This window comes from Paramisgurnus dabryanus, chromosome 22 (assembly GCF_030506205.2).
Source record: "Paramisgurnus dabryanus chromosome 22, PD_genome_1.1, whole genome shotgun sequence".
Lineage (NCBI taxonomy): Eukaryota > Metazoa > Chordata > Actinopteri > Cypriniformes > Cobitidae > Paramisgurnus > Paramisgurnus dabryanus.
Genome location: NC_133358.1, coordinates 23634446 through 23652335, shown reverse-complemented (window position 1 = coordinate 23652335; position 17890 = coordinate 23634446). Strand labels below are relative to the sequence as shown.

Below are 17890 nucleotides of genomic sequence, written 5' to 3'. Positions count from 1 at the left end.
GCAAGATACTCTATGGGACGGTTTCCCAGACAGGGTTTAGATTAATCCAGGACTAGACCTTAGTTATATTTGAACATTTAAGGGTTTGTTTTTTTTCAAACAAACCTTACAAAAAGCAATACTAGTGTGCATCTTGAGACAAAACAATGGCACTGATATATGTTAAGATATCTCAATACAAAGTGTTTTTAATTTAAGGCAGCTCAAACATGCATTTTAGTCTGGGATTAGGATAAACCCTCTCCGGAAAACTATCCGTACAGTAAATCTCATTTTTCTGTTGAATAATACTGACCATTCACCACTAGATGGAGCACGAATTCACCTTAGTGGAGTTTCATTCATTATGACGTAACGTGCTTGCATTCTGTATGGCCACTGATAGACAGACACAGCACATGAACTTTCTTAATGAATCTAATTAAATGTCATTGCTATAATTTCAAAGAGGTCATTCCAGTTTGGATGCTTGTATGTACTAAATTCCTCACATATCATTTAGATTAGTTCATTTCCACAATCATGGGCTCTAGGAAAACATTTCATTTACCATTTCAAAACCTATTGTGAATTAAAGGTGTGTTCATGACATTCAATAGCAGCATTCAATAGGCCGTGTCTGTTAAAGAGGGTATGTTTTCTGCCAAGGCACATGCAGAGAGGAAAGTTGTGTTTTTCAATATGCTGCTTATATAGACGGAAGGTGAGAGGAAGTGTGTTGTTTGTGTCTCACTGTCTGAAATGTGGCTTCCTGTTTCTGGCTGGTGTTGAACATATTAGCTGTGCAAAACAGACACATGTGTCCCGTGGCTCAGTTGGTAGAACATTGCAATGCAAAGGTCATGGAGTTGATCCCAGGAAACACATACAATGAATGTACAAAAAATGTATGGATATTTGGATAAAAGCGTCTGCCAAATGCATAAATGTTAACATAACAGTAGCAATAACAACCAAATACGTAGTGAGAATTACTTATGGTTCTCATTACAAATACCTTTATGAACCATACATAAAAAATATATAAAATTTCTCCCTTTATGTGGTGTGGGTTTAATTTTTTTATAAGTTAATTTTTATAATTTATGTAATATCCACAAGTAAAAGCAGTAATAGTGTTTTTTTTCAAGGAAATAACAAAAATTATGAATGGATTTAAATTCAATATTTATACAAACGAAGAAAAAAAATTCACAAACACATACTATACACAAAAAAATGACTCTATCATATATCAGTGACTGAAATATTACTCTAAAATGTATAAAATGTCACCGTGTGATTGTAAACAATTGCATAAATTCTGCGATAACAACGTATGCGTATATCTAAGGCAACTTAGCCCCGCCCCCATTCTGACCACTCCCTAGAAACCCCAGTGATTGACACGCCTTCCCCGACGATCCCTAATTCACGCGTCCACTCGCGCGCTGGTGCTTTGGACTCGTGCAGCAGCAAACCGTCGGTACGAGCGCGAGATGTTTCGTTCACCCGCGATCATATAGCGCCAAAATCACCGCAGAGGACGGCTCCATACATCCGAAACCGTGGATCATAATCCGCCCGAGGCTTGGGCTTCATCCGGGAGCTTTATCTGGTCCGATTGAAGCGAATCCAGACCTGTTTGGTTCATAAAACGGCTGCCTTTGGCTTCTGTATACATGCTAATACGGACATTATATTGTTGAATTTTCGGTTCACGCAAAGATAATCATGGCGAGTGACTCTCCCGCGAGGGGTCTGGATGAAATCGACCTGTCTGCTTTGCGGGTGAGTGGACGGATGCGATTGAAATGACTTTCAGTGCTTGAAATATGTTCAGCATCTCGCCATCAATGGTGGTGGTGTGGGGCAAATGCACGAGCTGAAATGCGCGCACCTGACATCTATTGCACAGAAATGTGCTTTGTGTATGCACGTAAACGGGGTTTATCAGCACACAAATCACATTACTTTAATGTCAGGGTTTATTTTAAACACAATGCAAGTCCTCGAGTGTGTGATAAGGGAATAGCGCGAAAATTGTACTGGTATTATTACACAGCTCGTTTGGGTTTTATAGCAATGAAGGAAGGGTGTGTAAATATACAACACAGTTACAATAAAGAAACCTATTCAATAACCATTAGTCACTTAGGTGCTCATAAATCTCCTTTTTGACACACAGGCCACCGTATGGTTTTGTAATATCGTTAATATGTTACTTTACAGCGGCACCGAACATGATACTGTAATTTGGTGAATTTTTTTTTAATCGATTTATTATTCCAGTTTGTCTTTTTTGCGTCGTCCCAATGATGTGTTTTTTTATCGTTTACACTCTGACGTAAATCAGAGCTCGATATTTTACACCGATATTGTATACAGGCCTGTCTTTAACGTGTCTACTGTAATTATCGGTTATTTATCGGACTGAAATCCCATATGACAGGAGGACTATAATAAGTAACAGCATGTGCAATGCAGACAGCTTTGTTTCCTATTGGAAATTCGCTATAATAGGATAACAATATCAAGATGTTTTACGTTAGTGCAGAAGATGTGAACTTATTATATTGGTAACACTTAACAGCAAGGTGTCATTTAACTATGAGATAACTACGTTAGTGAACTAACCATACAGATTAAAAATGTGGTAAAAATTCTGCATGAAAATCATTGTTAGTTCATGTCATCTAGTGCAGCTGAATGTAAATGAATGAAACCTTATTGTAAAGTATATTTTGTGTTGCATTGCAGCATCTGTCGTTTGTTTGTTCAGTTTGAAAGGTGTTTGTCTGGATGGACAGACAGCGTGTGTTGGGCAACTTCTGCCTTATTTTGGGTTTGTATCAGATTCATCGAAGGATATGACAGACCCTGATTGAAGGCATGTTAGTTATGCAACATGATCCTACCTGCTTTGCTTTGGTCATGCCTAGACATGATTTGTGAGGTAATCAGTTGATAGAGGGAAGTTAAGAGATTTTTACTATATTAATATCTTGTATTGTCATTTTGAATACAGCAAACCTTCGTTCCTCATAAGATGAGGATCTGATCACCTGACTTTGATGTTGTTCCCGTTATATTGAGCAGTCTTTAGCTATTTAGCATCAAACGAATAGTGTCTGAAGCAAGATGGGCAAGTCATGGCTCATGTCACATCATGCATTACTAAGTTTCCTTTCAGACTTTGTCAGTCTCTTATCTGTCACGTTCAGTTCGGTCGCCCCGTAAAAAACACTCGGCACTGAACGACCATGTCTGGGTTTACATCACAGAGTAGGCGTTTGGCATTTGAGAGAGTCTTTAAACCAGAAACGGTACAGTGGCTCTGTCAAGAGATCTGTGCTCTCTCAGGATCTTTTGTGCTTAAAAATTAGGTCACCCAGTACAGTGCGCATGCATAGCCACATAGGGAAACCGTATGTTTTGCTCAGACTGATATGAACAATGTGTTACACACATATAGGGCACATCCCAGCTGAAAGGATTTGCATCATGTTTTCTCATGAGCCTTTATTTGCACACTTGTGGGATTCCCTGAATTAATTAAATGTCAAATCAACAATCAGATTTGTAACTGCAAATGATTTTGTTTGTGTTTTAACATTACATTATGTTACAAATGTGTCTTGCATTCTATTGTTGGGCTGGCTTTTCTCTTGCCATTGGTGGTGGTTCCCAGAGCAATGCATTATGGGAACATTCTTTGTTTTTTATTTGCATTTTCCTGATATAGCCATAGAAGGACATCTACATATAAGAGCAAGCATATAGTTATATTACTCTATTGTTGTTAATGCGTGTTAATTAATGAGTAAAAGATTGTTACATCCCAAAGTCATGTCAAGGGTGAGAGGAGGACTCCCAGCTGTGGATGCCAGTCAGGGTTTTTGTTATCTTATGATTTTGGTCAGTTACTTCAGGGGTCCGGGGCCTCGGAGTCGTGTTGCTAAAATGAAAGCACAGATGAAAAGCTAATACTTACCCTCCTGCACCTCGAAGGATTATCTGGATTTTCTCTGCTGTTATCAGCAAGAACAAACGTTTATCGTAAACTCATCTCTAAGTAAACGTAAGAGACATGACATGCAGTTTTGAGGACGCTTTTAATGATCGCCGGATGTCTGCTTTAATAAAATACTCCAGACAAGTTGGCAAACAGTTGCATTTTGGATTTCTGTGCAAGATCCATTAAAAATAATGAATGACTAAAGGGGAACACTAATGAGGTTACTTTGATTTAGTGTGGCATTGAAGGTCTTGTTAGATATGGTGGTAATTTTTAAGCGAGAGAATTTGACTTTAATGGTCTTTGTAAAGTCTTTGCTATGTTTGTCCCGAAATCAGTTAATCTTTTGTCATTTATTATTCATTGTATTATTTTTCCATCATAATAGTTTTTTTTGGAAAAGCTAAAACTTATGTTTCTTGTTAGCCACTCCTTACCATTTGTCTGTGTTATCTTAAAGGAAACTTTGACCACAAAATGAACCTTCTGTCATAATAGAGTGCCGCAGAATGAAGTATAATTTTTTTAGGCCACCCCGAAAGATAGCTGGACACTGGTTCCCTCGCCAAAAAGCGTATTTATTTTTTCCATAGATTTTTGGATTAACGCAGAAAATAAGTTCTGTGTTTAAGTACACATTTTGTCCAAAAAGATAATTTTCTCACAAGAAAACACCATTCATGAACTTTGTGAAAGTCTAATCGCGTTTACTAGAAATTAAAAGCTAACCTTAGACTACAAGCTAGCTACATCACAGCCTCTCGACATCAGCGGCTGCGTCCGAAAGCTAAGGCAGCTGACTTGTTGCCTTGCTGCCTCATGAGGCAATGACTACGGGAGCATGAAGGTAGATCCGAGAACAGGTTTTATAGACAGCATTACGAAATTCTGTTTGAAATATAAACAGAGAAGACCTTTGTGATAACTAACCCCATATTTGAAAACTACAGTACTAAATTCTCGCTAGAGATGTGATTATTGTGTAAAAAGTGAAATCTAACTTTACTTATGCTGTGTTCAGACCAGCCGCGGTAGAGGCGTCAAGCACGAGTTAAGTCAATGAGAAGACGCGGTAACGCGCGTCTGGAGGTTTCGCAGCACGAATGAGACGTTTAGCGTGGCGCGGTAGACGCAATTCCGTCTCATTTGCACATCTAGGTCGCATGAATGGCGCAAATTGAGCGTTGCTGCGGGAAGCGCGCAGGCTAAAAAATGTGAACTTTGGCTGAAAAACGCGCCGTGTTAACCAATCAGGAGCTTGCTCTAGTAGTGACGTGATTACACCAAGCGAGCAGAGTCGCAGAAGCCCCTCCCTTGATGCAGTAGACGCGAAATTGACGCCTCAAACGCTGCTGGTGTGAATCCACATTTACACTTAATTTGTGCTCCTTGGCCGCAATTTTTTTTCGAGCTCGACCAATAACATTCTCCATGCTCGCCAATGCATGGAATTGAAGGAAGGAAGGAAGTAAAGCAAACTTGGATTGGGACATGTCTTGATTCCTTTCCTGCATTGGAATGCTGCCTCAGAAGGCACCATTTTAGAGCTTTCGGACCCAGTCAACGTCATCACCACCAAGCTTGCAACAGCTCTTTCAAACTTTATTTAAAACATGTTTCCTGATAAGAAAATACTCTGTGGATGAATATTTTTGGGTATTGTGCCCATGTTGCGTTGTTTTGGGGAGATTCGTGCATGATGACGTTTAAACTCCTGACAAAGTTTTTAGTCCCATGTAGCATCTCGTTTTAAAAAGCTTTAAAATGTGGGGGCATTACTGGTGTGTTTTTATGTCGTAGAATAAAACTTAAAAATATATTGGGCTTATGTTAACCCAAGATCTTATCTAAAGCGTTTAACCAAAACATTGAAAAAACCCATTGACTTCAAGACAATGGAACTGGAAATGCTAAAAAGCAAACTCGCTACCGGGTTTTGCCCACAAAAATACGTCATCTCTGCGAGATCTATTGAATTACGCAGACTGAAATTACTTGAGATTACTTTTGAGTACTTCAATGGTACGTTTTTGTGCATTTTTATCTGTTTTGAAGCTCTACAACCGTGATTGCTGTATGTGTCCAACATCTTTTGTGTTGCACAGTACAAAGAAAGTTATACAGGTTTGAAGCAACACAAAAGTGAATGATAAAATGTATATTTTTGGGTGAACCAATTCTTTAAATCTGAATTTACTTACAGCTGATGCCCAACATGCTAATAAACAGGGTGAGGAAAACAAAAAAGTATTTTTCTAGTTTTACATTACGTATTCCCCCGGTCAACAGGGGATCAACTTCCTCTCACAGGTGTATTGTTTATCAGACATTCTGAGTACTGTCATTCAGCATGGCATGTCTAAACAAGCTTTGGTCTCTACGGTTCTTTTAAAAGACCTTTTGAAGACAGGTTTTGAGTCAGCCGGGTCACATGACTCTGCTACTGTATAGGCAATTGTTTACATGCTGTTTTGCATCGGAGAGCTCAGTTTTATGAATCTCAACCTACAAAGCTCACAGTATACTAGCAATAAAGAAAACACACCTTACCGTCCAGATGAACTATTTGAAACTTGCATCACACGAATGCTTATTGCACTTTTAAGCCAAACAGTACAAGTCAAGTACTTAACATTCAGCACTTAAAAAGTGCTTTGCAGATACGCTCTTTTTTTATTGTTTGTTTTTAAGAGAACAAGTGGATTTCAGCCACCCGAAAAATGGCAACGCTTAACTTATTGCCCTTATGTGATTGACCCCAACGACATGTTTTTGTGGGTTTTGAAGCTACAGTGTGATTGAATCCAACCTTCTGAAATGCCTATTAAACTACTCTCCTAGATAATAATACCATCTTATTTATAGTTACCAGAAGTGCAGCCATTTTATGAAACACTTAAGAGAAGTTTTAGCAGAATGTATACAAAATATTAAAGGTATAGTTCATCAAATAATTAAAATGTGTCTATAATTGACTGACCATAATGCAATCTCAGGTTTAGATGACCTTTTTAATCAGCTGAATACATTACAAGTTATATTAAATAATATAAAGCTTCCTATCTTTGTAATGGCATTGAATAGTGACAGTTTTTGAAGCCCACCCTTCATCAGAGAAAGGAACTGATATAACTGGGTGGGTTAATTTATTTCTTTTAAAATTCAACTCTATGCTTGTTAGAGAAAGATATTTATATTTTAAGCAAATTTAGCGAATGTTGTACATCGTTTTTTTTTTTGTAAGCACATTTAGATAAGAAATAGCAGTTCAACATGATGGCGTTACACAAGTTGATTATTAGCTCTCGCAAGTCTTGTGTCTACTCATCATATGCGTCATAAACAAAACACACAGTAATGAGACACGCAAGAACCAGTGGTTGTCTTGCGTACCGACGTGGAGCCAGTGTGCCGCCATTTTTAATCCAGATAATGTTTTTTACGCCCAGGATGGCATTAAGTATTTTTGAGTGAACTATTCATTTAAAGTAGGAATGTTATCAATGAATAAATCTTCGATTAATTGTCGATAAGGATTAAATCGATAAAACTTAACGATTGTTGAATAAGCAAGATCATGCTTGTGCAAGACACATACGCACATACAGCTGGAGAAAAAAAATGAAGCGAGCGTGCAGAAGTTAAACTAGCCATGATCACAACGATGCTCGATGTCAAACCTGGGCTTTTTAACGTCATGTGAAAGACGAGGCTGGATATGAGAGGGTCCGATACAGAAAATGCAAATACGGTTAAGGTACTGAAAGCAAAGACCCTTTTCAGGGAAGCCTGCAAGATTAGCATAGCAACGCTGCTAATGCTGCTATACACAGGGAAGGAGACATTTTTAATAGAACAGATTAAAGTGTAATCTTAAATTCTGGTAAGAAACTGTAAAATTTAAACTGTACATGACGCTTGGCACACTCAGAATGCCCACAACAGATATCACTGATCATTATTGACTGTCTTAGGTGCTAGACACTAGCCAAGTTGACTGTTGCGTGTTTTCTAATGGAAGGTTGCCATATCCAAAATATAAGCATCTTTGCTAAAAGTATGCCACAGGTATAAGCTGAGGTGAGGACTGGAAAAGTGCCCTTCGTTACTTCTTGGATATAATTACAACAAATGGTATATCAACGACTCGAAAAGCGAGGTGAATAACTAAAAAAATAACACTTGATGATAATGAAACTTTTATTTTGTCACGGACACACAGACTTCCATATGACTGTGCCAGAGTGCCCATATGAAGGGGAGTTATACTGTGTCTATTAAGTTAGTCATTAGATTTCATTACGAGATTAAAATGATGGTTTTTATCAAAACACCAACTACATTGACTCATTTTACTATCCCACTAGCATGTTATTTAGACTAAATGAAATCTTTCAGTTTCCTTGAGGAAGCTGGCGTTTTATGCACACTTTTTTGTCATCGGCTATATGCCACTGCAGAAAAGGCTTATTACACTTATACTGTTAACGATTATTTGATTGATTGATCGTTCATTTAAACGATCATCAAATATTGAAAATTGCATAAATTGACATCCCTACTTTAAAGTGGTCATGAAATGGAAGTAGCGATTGTCTTATTTTCCCTATCGTAATATATATTAGGGATGCACCGATACCACTTATTTGGAATACGAGTACGAGTACTTGCAATTCAGTACTTGCCCATACCGATACCGAGTACTTAATAAAAAACATGATTTAAATTTACAGGTAACAGCTTTAGTCATATAATTTAACAAAAAAACAAGGGACTAGTTTTCCAGTTTGTTGTAAACACTGCCTCTTTGGACAACACGAGGCATTAACCCCTTACACGCCGCTCAAACATAGACATTTCTCAGACTGTGGTATCGATCCCTGGTATCGAGTATGAGTACTATATAAAATGTGGTATCGAGGCCGATACCAGTATCGGTATCGGTGTATCACTAATATATATCCAAGTAAAACTCATGAAATGAGAAAAAGGTAGGTGGGACTCGAATCTATCCATCGAGAACTGATTGGATTGTTGAAATTGAGTCATGTTGCTAATTGTTGCTAATCGCTGCAATCTTTTCCCAGGCCCCACCCACGAGTCATTCCTCGTAACCGAAACTGAAGATAGATCGTTTCAAAGAATGGGATTAGCATTTTTGATTAAAAATTATGAGGGCACATGTGTTTCTTTCTTTTTTTTAAATAATGACGCTCACAGATAAGTAATTTGTTAAGAATTCCATAATATTCCAAAAAATTACGTTTTTCAACTTTAATGTAGTGTGTATGACAAACATTCTCCTTTTGTTTTTCGTTAAGAAAAGTCATAGGTTTTGGATGACGTGAGAGCAAGTAAAGGCTTGAATGAACCTATCAAATTACGGTAATTGACGTGGTACAGCAGTGTTGTCATCTGGGGGTTATTGTGCTGAAGCCTGAGGTGGTGTTCCCATGAAGGACGTGAACTTGCTTCTTCAAGAAACAGTCTGACTCAGTTGTGTTATTTGCCTGTAACAGTTGAAGAAACCGAGGTAATGGTGTATCATTTTAAACTATTTAACACCATTCCACGTAGCTCAGGGAAAACATGCTACACTTACAGCATCTCTCTCTCGATGTTCTTGCTGGCAGCAAGCAGATTGTGGTGGTCTCTTTCTTTTGGGTCAGCATTTTTCATGCATGCTTTTCCATCTGTAAGGATGTGTTTTGTTGGTGAAACAGTCTGTTTGGGAGTGTAAACTTCCCATCTCGGTGCTCCCAAAATAGATAGACTTGCACAATTCTGGGCCCCCTTCCTTTGTTCGCTGCATCAATTATATATTCCCAAGTGTGTGAATACTGTACTCGTTCACCGTATTATTTTCAGGTTCATGCAGGTTCGGGCACACACACAAACAAAGTTACGTAAGATGTGTTTATTTTTAAAAAGCACAGGAGGAAGCTGTCCCCGCAGGTATGTGATGGAGCAGGTGTGTAATTTGGTGAAACTCATTAGTCAAATTAGTATTCAGTGGGGTCTCGGAGAGGAGAGATCGATGGGATTTCCACTTGGAAACAAAGCGACTCGAGGTCTCTGTCTGAACATAAAGCGCTGTGGTCAGCTTGACCTAATTCTTCCACATTACTTGGATCTGGAAATCATGCTTGGTCTTAAGAATCTGGTTAAGCTGGGCTCTCGCTGTGTCATTTTACATATGTTTTACCATATTGCTAGTGTTCTCTGGGATTGAACCTATGAACTTTTGCGCCGCTAATGCAATGCTCTACCAGTTTAACCACAGGTAGAGCATTGAGTTAACAGCGCAGAGGTCTTATGTGAATTCATAGTCAAATGCACATCATGCACGTCCATTTAGTAATTGTACATTTAACACATTTTACTTAACCTGTTCCCCTCCCATGTTCCATCATCCTCACCCCATCCTCTCATTTCGAGCTGTTTTGTAATTTTTGGAGTAACAATATTTCATAAATTACCCCTCTGGTGACATAAATGGCAGCTATTGTTGTATTGCCATAGCAACACGTCTTGCTTATTGTTCCAGGTGTGTTGCATTATTTATTGGTTTTTGGTTGTGCTCATTTTCATGAACATCATACTCGTCTGGGACAAATTTTACTCTGATGGGTTCGATAACTGCATGAGTTTTATTAAATGAATCACAGCAGACTGATTTGACTTCAGTCTTGTGTTTTGTGTAGGTCTCATACACAATCGTAGGTCTTCATACTGCCATGTGATGTGCTATTATTTTTGAAATTGAAATATTAGTACCTTTGCTAACGATATTTGTAGATAAGTGATTTCAACACAGACCATGCTGACTTTTTCAAAACTGCAGGGTGTTTTGCACAATGGCACAAGCTGAGAATTTGTTCATGAGGAACAGAACATTATTGAAAGATTTGCTTGATGATTGAGAACAGGAATGAGTTGCATTGTGTTTTTTTTATTGTATGCTGAAAATCATATTTGGGAGATGATGGGGGCCCCCACACATCGTCTTTGCTTAGGGTTAAAAATTTGGAGCTACGCTCCTAGCCCCGCTGGTAGTGTACTAACCATTAATTCACAAATGGAGGTTTATTTTAATGGGGGTCTCTGTATAGACCCATCAGATGCACCGTGCAGATTGACAGGCGTATGACAGCAATGTTTTGCAAGATTGATTCCTATGCATATGGTGACGTGTGCTCTTGCATTGCTCTCTCTGTGATTTTGTCGTACTCCTGTCTGTCTGCGCAGCGCTGCATGAAGTCAAACACGCCTACTGACCAGACTACATACACCGGTTTGCAGGACAGTTCTGCAATGTGCAATGTTTGTACCAAGGAAATCCCACAACGCGAAAAGCACCCTAAACATTTTACAACCAATATTGATATTTGGAGGTTAGTCATGTAAAGGAATATGAGCAGTTTTCGTAATTGGTGGCAAGCGGGATTGGAAAGATCAACAAAATTGCCACCCAAGTTCCAATCCAGTCCTTTTAGGACTCTCGAGATGTCATGAATTGTGAAAATGAACAAAACGTAATGATTACAGCATTATACGGATAGATTTGCTCACATTGCGTCAAATATTTCTTGATACACTTTTTTGCAGCATGGAGTATTTGAACCAAATACAGACGTCTCTTTTGAGCTATGAAAAGTTTGAAACTATTACATCTTTGACTGACTACCTGTCAAACAGTGCATCAGTTCAGGGTGGAGCTGGTTCTGCGGTTATTCTGGTACTTAAAGGGAAACTCCACTTTTTTGATAATATGCTCATTTTCCAGCTCCCCTAGAGGTAAACATTTGATTTGGAATCCATTCAACCGCTACCACTTTTAGCATATCTTAGCATAATCCATTGAATCTGATTAGACCATTAGCATCGCGCACAATAATGTTTGGTATTTTTCCCTATTTAAAACTTGACTCTTCTGTAGTTACATAGTAGTGTTGGGCGATATGCCCTATTTTCAGATCGTCCGATCGTCAGCCTGTGAGATCGGCGATACACGATATTATCGGGGGGCGGGGCAGACGTTTACTCATTTTTTTATTTGTTAATTTTTTACTCATAACAAGTCACTTGATGGGTGGACAAAAAAAACAAGAGCAACAGCGTCATGACCGCAACCTTCTTAAACCTGATGCCATTAATGCGAGCGCGTCATTAAAACCCTATCATGATTACTTAACTGTAAAAACATGCATCTGCGCGCACACACACACACACACACACACACACACACACACATGTGCGCGCACATACAAACAATTCAATGCATTGGTTTAGTGCTGTTGCAGAAGACTACACGTGTGAAGCAGTGGTGCTCTCATGAGGTGCCTTTTAAACGCATCGGTCCAGCGGAACGCGATCATATCTTAAACACAATCATATATTAAACACGAGGGACGTGTTGCTACAACTCCTTGAAATGCATATCATAAACAGGATTAATACCTAGTGATCTGACTTCGGACAGAGCGCAGCTTTCAGCACGTACGCGAGAGCGAGAGAGAGGCGCTAATATGCAGCGGGTCATATTTTAAACAAAAAGTAAAGTTTGCCTCAGCTCGCATGAAACGCATTAAACTGAACAAATACATAAGGATTACTACTTTAGTTTATGTTTAGACTTCGGACAGACGCGAGAGTGCGTGCACGTAAGACAGAGAGAAGCCCAGCTGCTAATGACGGGGCGCGCTGGATTTAGTGGAAGAAGGAGACCAAGACGCGCGCATTAAGTGCAGGTACGTGCAAGAAGGAATTCTCTCTTTACAAGCTCTCCACGTAAAGTGAAGCCCACAAACCCTCATGTGAGGAAAAGCATGAATTGTGGGTGTTAATATAAAACTATGATGATAATAATAATAATAATAACCATTCGCCAACTATCGTCATGACTATCGCCATGAAAGCCTGCCATTGCCGATATGTCTGAAGATCGTCGATACACGATACTATCGTCTATCGGCACAACCCTATTACATAGTCTACTAAAACCAACTGATAATATAAAGTTGCGATTTTCTAGGCCAATATGGCTAGGAACTATACTCTCATTCTGGCGTAATACAAAAGGACTTTGCTGCCGTACCATGACTTCAGCAGGCGCAGTGATATTACGCAGTGCCCGAAAATAGTCCCCTTAGCATCTTTCAATGGCAGGGGACTATTTTCGGGCACTGCGTAATATCATTGCACCTCCTGCAGCCATGTTACGGCAGCAAAGTCCTTGATTATTACGCCGGAATGAGAGTATAGTTCCTAGCCATATCTGCCTAGAAAATCACAACGGCTGAATGAATCCCAAATTGGTAAAACTTATATGTTTAATTCTAGGGAAGCTGGAAAATTAGCCTATTTAAAAAAAGTGGAGTTCTTTTTTAGTACGTCTTGATAGACCAATACCCGAAAACACTCATTCTAATATAATTTAAATAGATTTTACAAACTATGGATGCTCCGATCGATTGGCCGTCGATCGTAATCGGCCGATAGCGGCATTAAATGACGCGATCGACACTCGCTAAATTTGCCGATCTCATTTAGTCATCATAGCGTTCCTGATGCGGCTGCAATTAGAGACCATTTTACACAGTGCGAGCATTTTGTAACCCGTTGCTCATGTGTGACATGCAGATTTGGATTTCTCTCTCTGCCTGTACAGAGATGTGCGTATTTTTTATGAGGACGCGCTCCGGTCCTCAGCGCGATGCATCTTCACATCAAACAGCATATACAACATATATCTATCGCGGACAATTGCATCGTCATGCCGAAAGTTTATTACTTGCATTCATTTTAAAGTTTTGAAGGTTTAAACTTCCATTTTCCTCACAGCTCTTGTTTGCGGACACTCGCCACACACACACACACACACACACACACACACACACACACACACACACACACACACACACACACACACACACACACACACAGAAGCCTGTCATCAGTGCACGTGAAGAGAACGATCTCTCCCACGTCTTAAAGCTACAGTATCCTAATTCATCTCTCAATAAAATTACTCTCTGCTCATCAGTGAAGAACTGTTGTACTTCATACGAATGCGTGTATATTTAATTCATACAGTAAAGACTGTGAAGTGTTTTATTTTAATTACTTTTAACAGACATAAACCTTTTTAAAGGCATATTACATTTCTCTTTGGAAGAAGAAATATTTGTTGTGCTTATTTATTTGATTCTCTATTAAACCAAAAATATACCTAATTTACAAATGGTGCAAACTCTACTAGATTTTAGATAAAAGATTCCCATTCCACTGCCATTCTGTGATCGGCACTGATCGGCAAATTATGATCTTGGTAATCGGTCATCGGCCCCAAAAATGCTGATCGGAGCATCTCCAATACAAACAGAAGCATTATCGCATTGCGTTTTGTATGCTGCATTTTTTAACAAGTTTTCACACATTGTATTTTTCATTAATATTATGCAGCCCTGTTTTAAAGCACTCTTGGTTTTTTATGTCGTTCTGTGCAGTGCCTTGTGAACAAAATGTATATCACTGTGGTAGTGATTTTTGGATATTGTAATGCTGAAATATTACATATTGTGCTTTTAATGTGCAGTGTGCAAACGGATATTAAAGCAGATTCCAATGATTATATGTAGGGGTGCACCGAAATTTCGGTCTCCGAAAATTTCGGCCGAAAATGGCATTATCGGTTTCGGGCCGAAATAAAAAATCCAGCCGAAAATGTAAACCGAAAATGAATGTCAACCGCGCCCCTCCCATCTGTGCGCTAGCGCTTGGGTTTCACTCACGGTGATCAGTCGTCTCCCACCCCTCCCCTTCGTGCTCAAGCAGGTTTCACTCACGGTCGAGCTGTTTGCACGCGTCTGCAAAGATTAAGCATGTCTTGATGTGTAAACTTTAGAGAGAGTCGCGCTAATGTGTCTCATACTGTAATCCATTAACATACATTTGGCGAATAAAGCAATGAAACACAACGTAACGTTTTTATGTGGAGCGACTGTTGCGCTGTTTGGGATTCACCCTCGGTCTCTGTATGTGCATGCGTTTAAGTGCCCTCGGTAGTGCACATACGAGAGAAACGCGTTTAAAAAAAAACAAGCAAACATAAAATCTCGCTGTTATTGACAGGGCACATATAAACAAAATTCTCTCCACAGTATTCTTTTTCTAATAAAAACATTTGTTTAGATTACAGTCAGATTAACCTACTTAAGTCTGTGTCATTAATGTTAATCAAACAACCCATGACAAAGAGCCAAATAGCTCTAAAAAATAATTATATATTTAATTGATTGTGTTATGATTCATTTAATTTGATTTCTGTACCTAATGCTAATTTCAGACCTTATTAATGTACAACTTTGTTCTCTTTTATAAATGTTTGCAATTTCTTTATTGTTTATTAGATTTTTGCCACCTGCTTTTTGCTGATCCGAAAAATAATCTGATCTGTGCCTCAAAAACTGTAATGTGATCCGAACTGTGAGTTTTTTTTTATCCGTCACAAACCCCTAGTAAAGTTAGTACACAGTGATGGCCATAAATGCAATTGTACTAATAATTGGCATAATAATTTATTTCGGTGTTTCGGTTTCGGTTTTTCGGCCTTGGTTTCCTTTTTTCGGTTTTCGGTTTCGGCCAAGAATTTTCATTTCGGTGCATCACTAATTATATGTGATGTGTCCATTGATGAAATTAAATTTTTTGCAGTATCATATCAGCCGTTATTATGAGAGTGATTCAAAACAGTAAAGTGTCCCAGGCAGCGCCCTTATTGAACACATCCGGTTTAACAATTAACTATTATGTAATGTGCCATCATTGACACACTTTGTTAGACCCAATGACTAGCTGTAAAATTCTTTGTGTGAGAGAATTGATGACCTCAGCATATAGATTTTATTTCCAATGACAGGAAAGCTCATCATCTCTTGTATGTTTCCCTCTCGCAGGATCCTGCTGGGATATTTGAGCTGGTGGAGCTTGTTGGAAATGGAACTTATGGACAAGTGTATAAGGTACGTAAAGGTTTATTGCTCTATAAATAATAAACATCTGTTTTGAATTTTTTTTGTTGGTAACCAATAGAATTTGTTATTCTTTTTCATTAGAGGTCCATATTCCCACTATAGCATGTGCTATCACTATAACTATTACTTTTTTATTAGAGATTTGTTGTAATTTCTAGCTAGCAAAGGTGGTAACTTGGGGCTGCCATATTGATCACATGACTGTCACGACTATACAAATTCATAATCGTTTTCAAACCGCAATGCAAAAACTAGACACCCTTTTCAAATTGATGCACTTGTGAGAGGGTTTTCTGAAGGCTCAGGTTTGTGTCATCAGGCAGGTGCAACCAGTTTGGTGTCAGTTTTGTACAGACGATTCATTGAGTTGTTTTGCATTTGCCTCAACTGTCTGCTCCAAAGTTTTCTTCTGGTGAGATGTTTCCCTCTCTGTTAGCCCTGAGATCTGTACCTACCTGTTAAAGTCCCAGCAGAGCTCTTTCGCAATGCGTGTGGTATGTTTAGGCGTGTCAAGACACATGTGTTTTCCCATATCTCTTGCCATTTTTGTGGAAGATGCTTCATCAAAAGTAGCAAATAAACTTTACTTATACAAACTCTGTACGCACACAGAGACACTATATTCATTAAGGCAGTCATAAGTTAATTTATTTACCACGCTCACCAATTTATTAAAATAATTAACTCGCAAGAGTCCTTGAATCATGAATCAAACTGTGCTGGTTGTACCTGTTTATACAGTAAATGCGCCAGTGAACGAGATGAATTAGAATGACACTTATTTTCTGTTATACTGTCGCGTTTTTATCACATTTAATTCAGACTGCAAACGTTATCAAATAATCTTTTACTGTGCCACTGAAGATTCGGCTGTGGTTTATTGCAGTTTTTGGTTTGATGATAAGCACACATCACTCCTGCGTACCCACAACAATCACATCAGTCATTTCTGGTCTGACCGATCAGGTGCTAAAAGAAGAATTGTATTAATCTGTTATCTATTTTTTAAAACATTATAAATCTCTGAGTCTCTGATCTGATTCTCAAGTAGCTATGTAGCAGTCTTAACACATGTCATAATCCGACACGTTTAACCACTCACTGCATGACGATTTATTGGAATATACTGTATATTCTTGAAGAATGAAAGAGGATGTGGTTGTATTGTTTAGAGCCATTGCAAAACCTAATGAGGTTAACTGTGAGTGTCATCAGTCAGTATTACAAAGAAAACAAGAAGAAGGTGCTATTTAGATGTAGTATTCATTTTGAAAGGTCTTGAAGTGGTCAGATCTTGCTTTGTACAACAAAACAATCTTCCTTATTTTTAAAATTTTTATGTTATCAATTTACTGCAGTTACAAATGTATGTAAGACAGTGCAGAGGTAACAATACATCGATGTGGATCGATACATCGATTTTATTTCTAACAAATCGATTCGATGCATTGATGGCACATAAAAAATCGATTTGAGGTACCCTTATTTTGACACTCTCCACGTCCTCATTCCTTGACGTAACGTCCATCTACGCATTTCCGCCAAAGCGCACTTTTTTTAAAATACATTAATTCGTTGTAAATTTTGTGTAAATAAATCTCCTGCTAAATAAGGCTTCTAACCAACAGTACTACTTTATAAAATATAATGTTTTGTTTATTTCAACTTTTAAAAGTCACAAATACGCTGCAACGATTCAGTTTGAAAATGTCGGATTGAATTGTCAACATAATAATGGTTATTGTAATCTAATCAAATTGTGCGACCAGTAAAAATTCACACCCCATCAGATATATCTGATTAAATCATTGACGTAATAATTGTAATCGAATTGAATTTGTGACCGATTCACAATGTA

General features: G+C 38.4%; 1 protein-coding gene across 6 annotated transcripts in view; it reads left to right on the top strand.

Annotated features, from left to right (window-relative positions):
• The first annotated feature begins 1383 nt into the window (after positions 1–1383).
• Positions 1384–17890, top strand: part of tnikb (TRAF2 and NCK interacting kinase b) — a 60926-nt gene continuing 44419 nt past the window's right edge. For 4 of the 6 annotated variants that reach the window (XM_065258422.1, XM_065258426.1, XM_065258423.1 and 1 more), the window contains exons 1-2: positions 1385–1770; positions 15955–16020. In XM_065258422.1, coding sequence (XP_065114494.1) covers positions 1714–1770; positions 15955–16020 — 123 coding nt within the window. In that variant the 5' untranslated portion in view covers positions 1385–1713. Of the gene's footprint in view, positions 1771–15954; positions 16021–17890 lie in introns of all 6 variants that reach the window. The other 2 variants (XM_065258424.1, XM_065258427.1) reach the window with 2 other exon arrangements.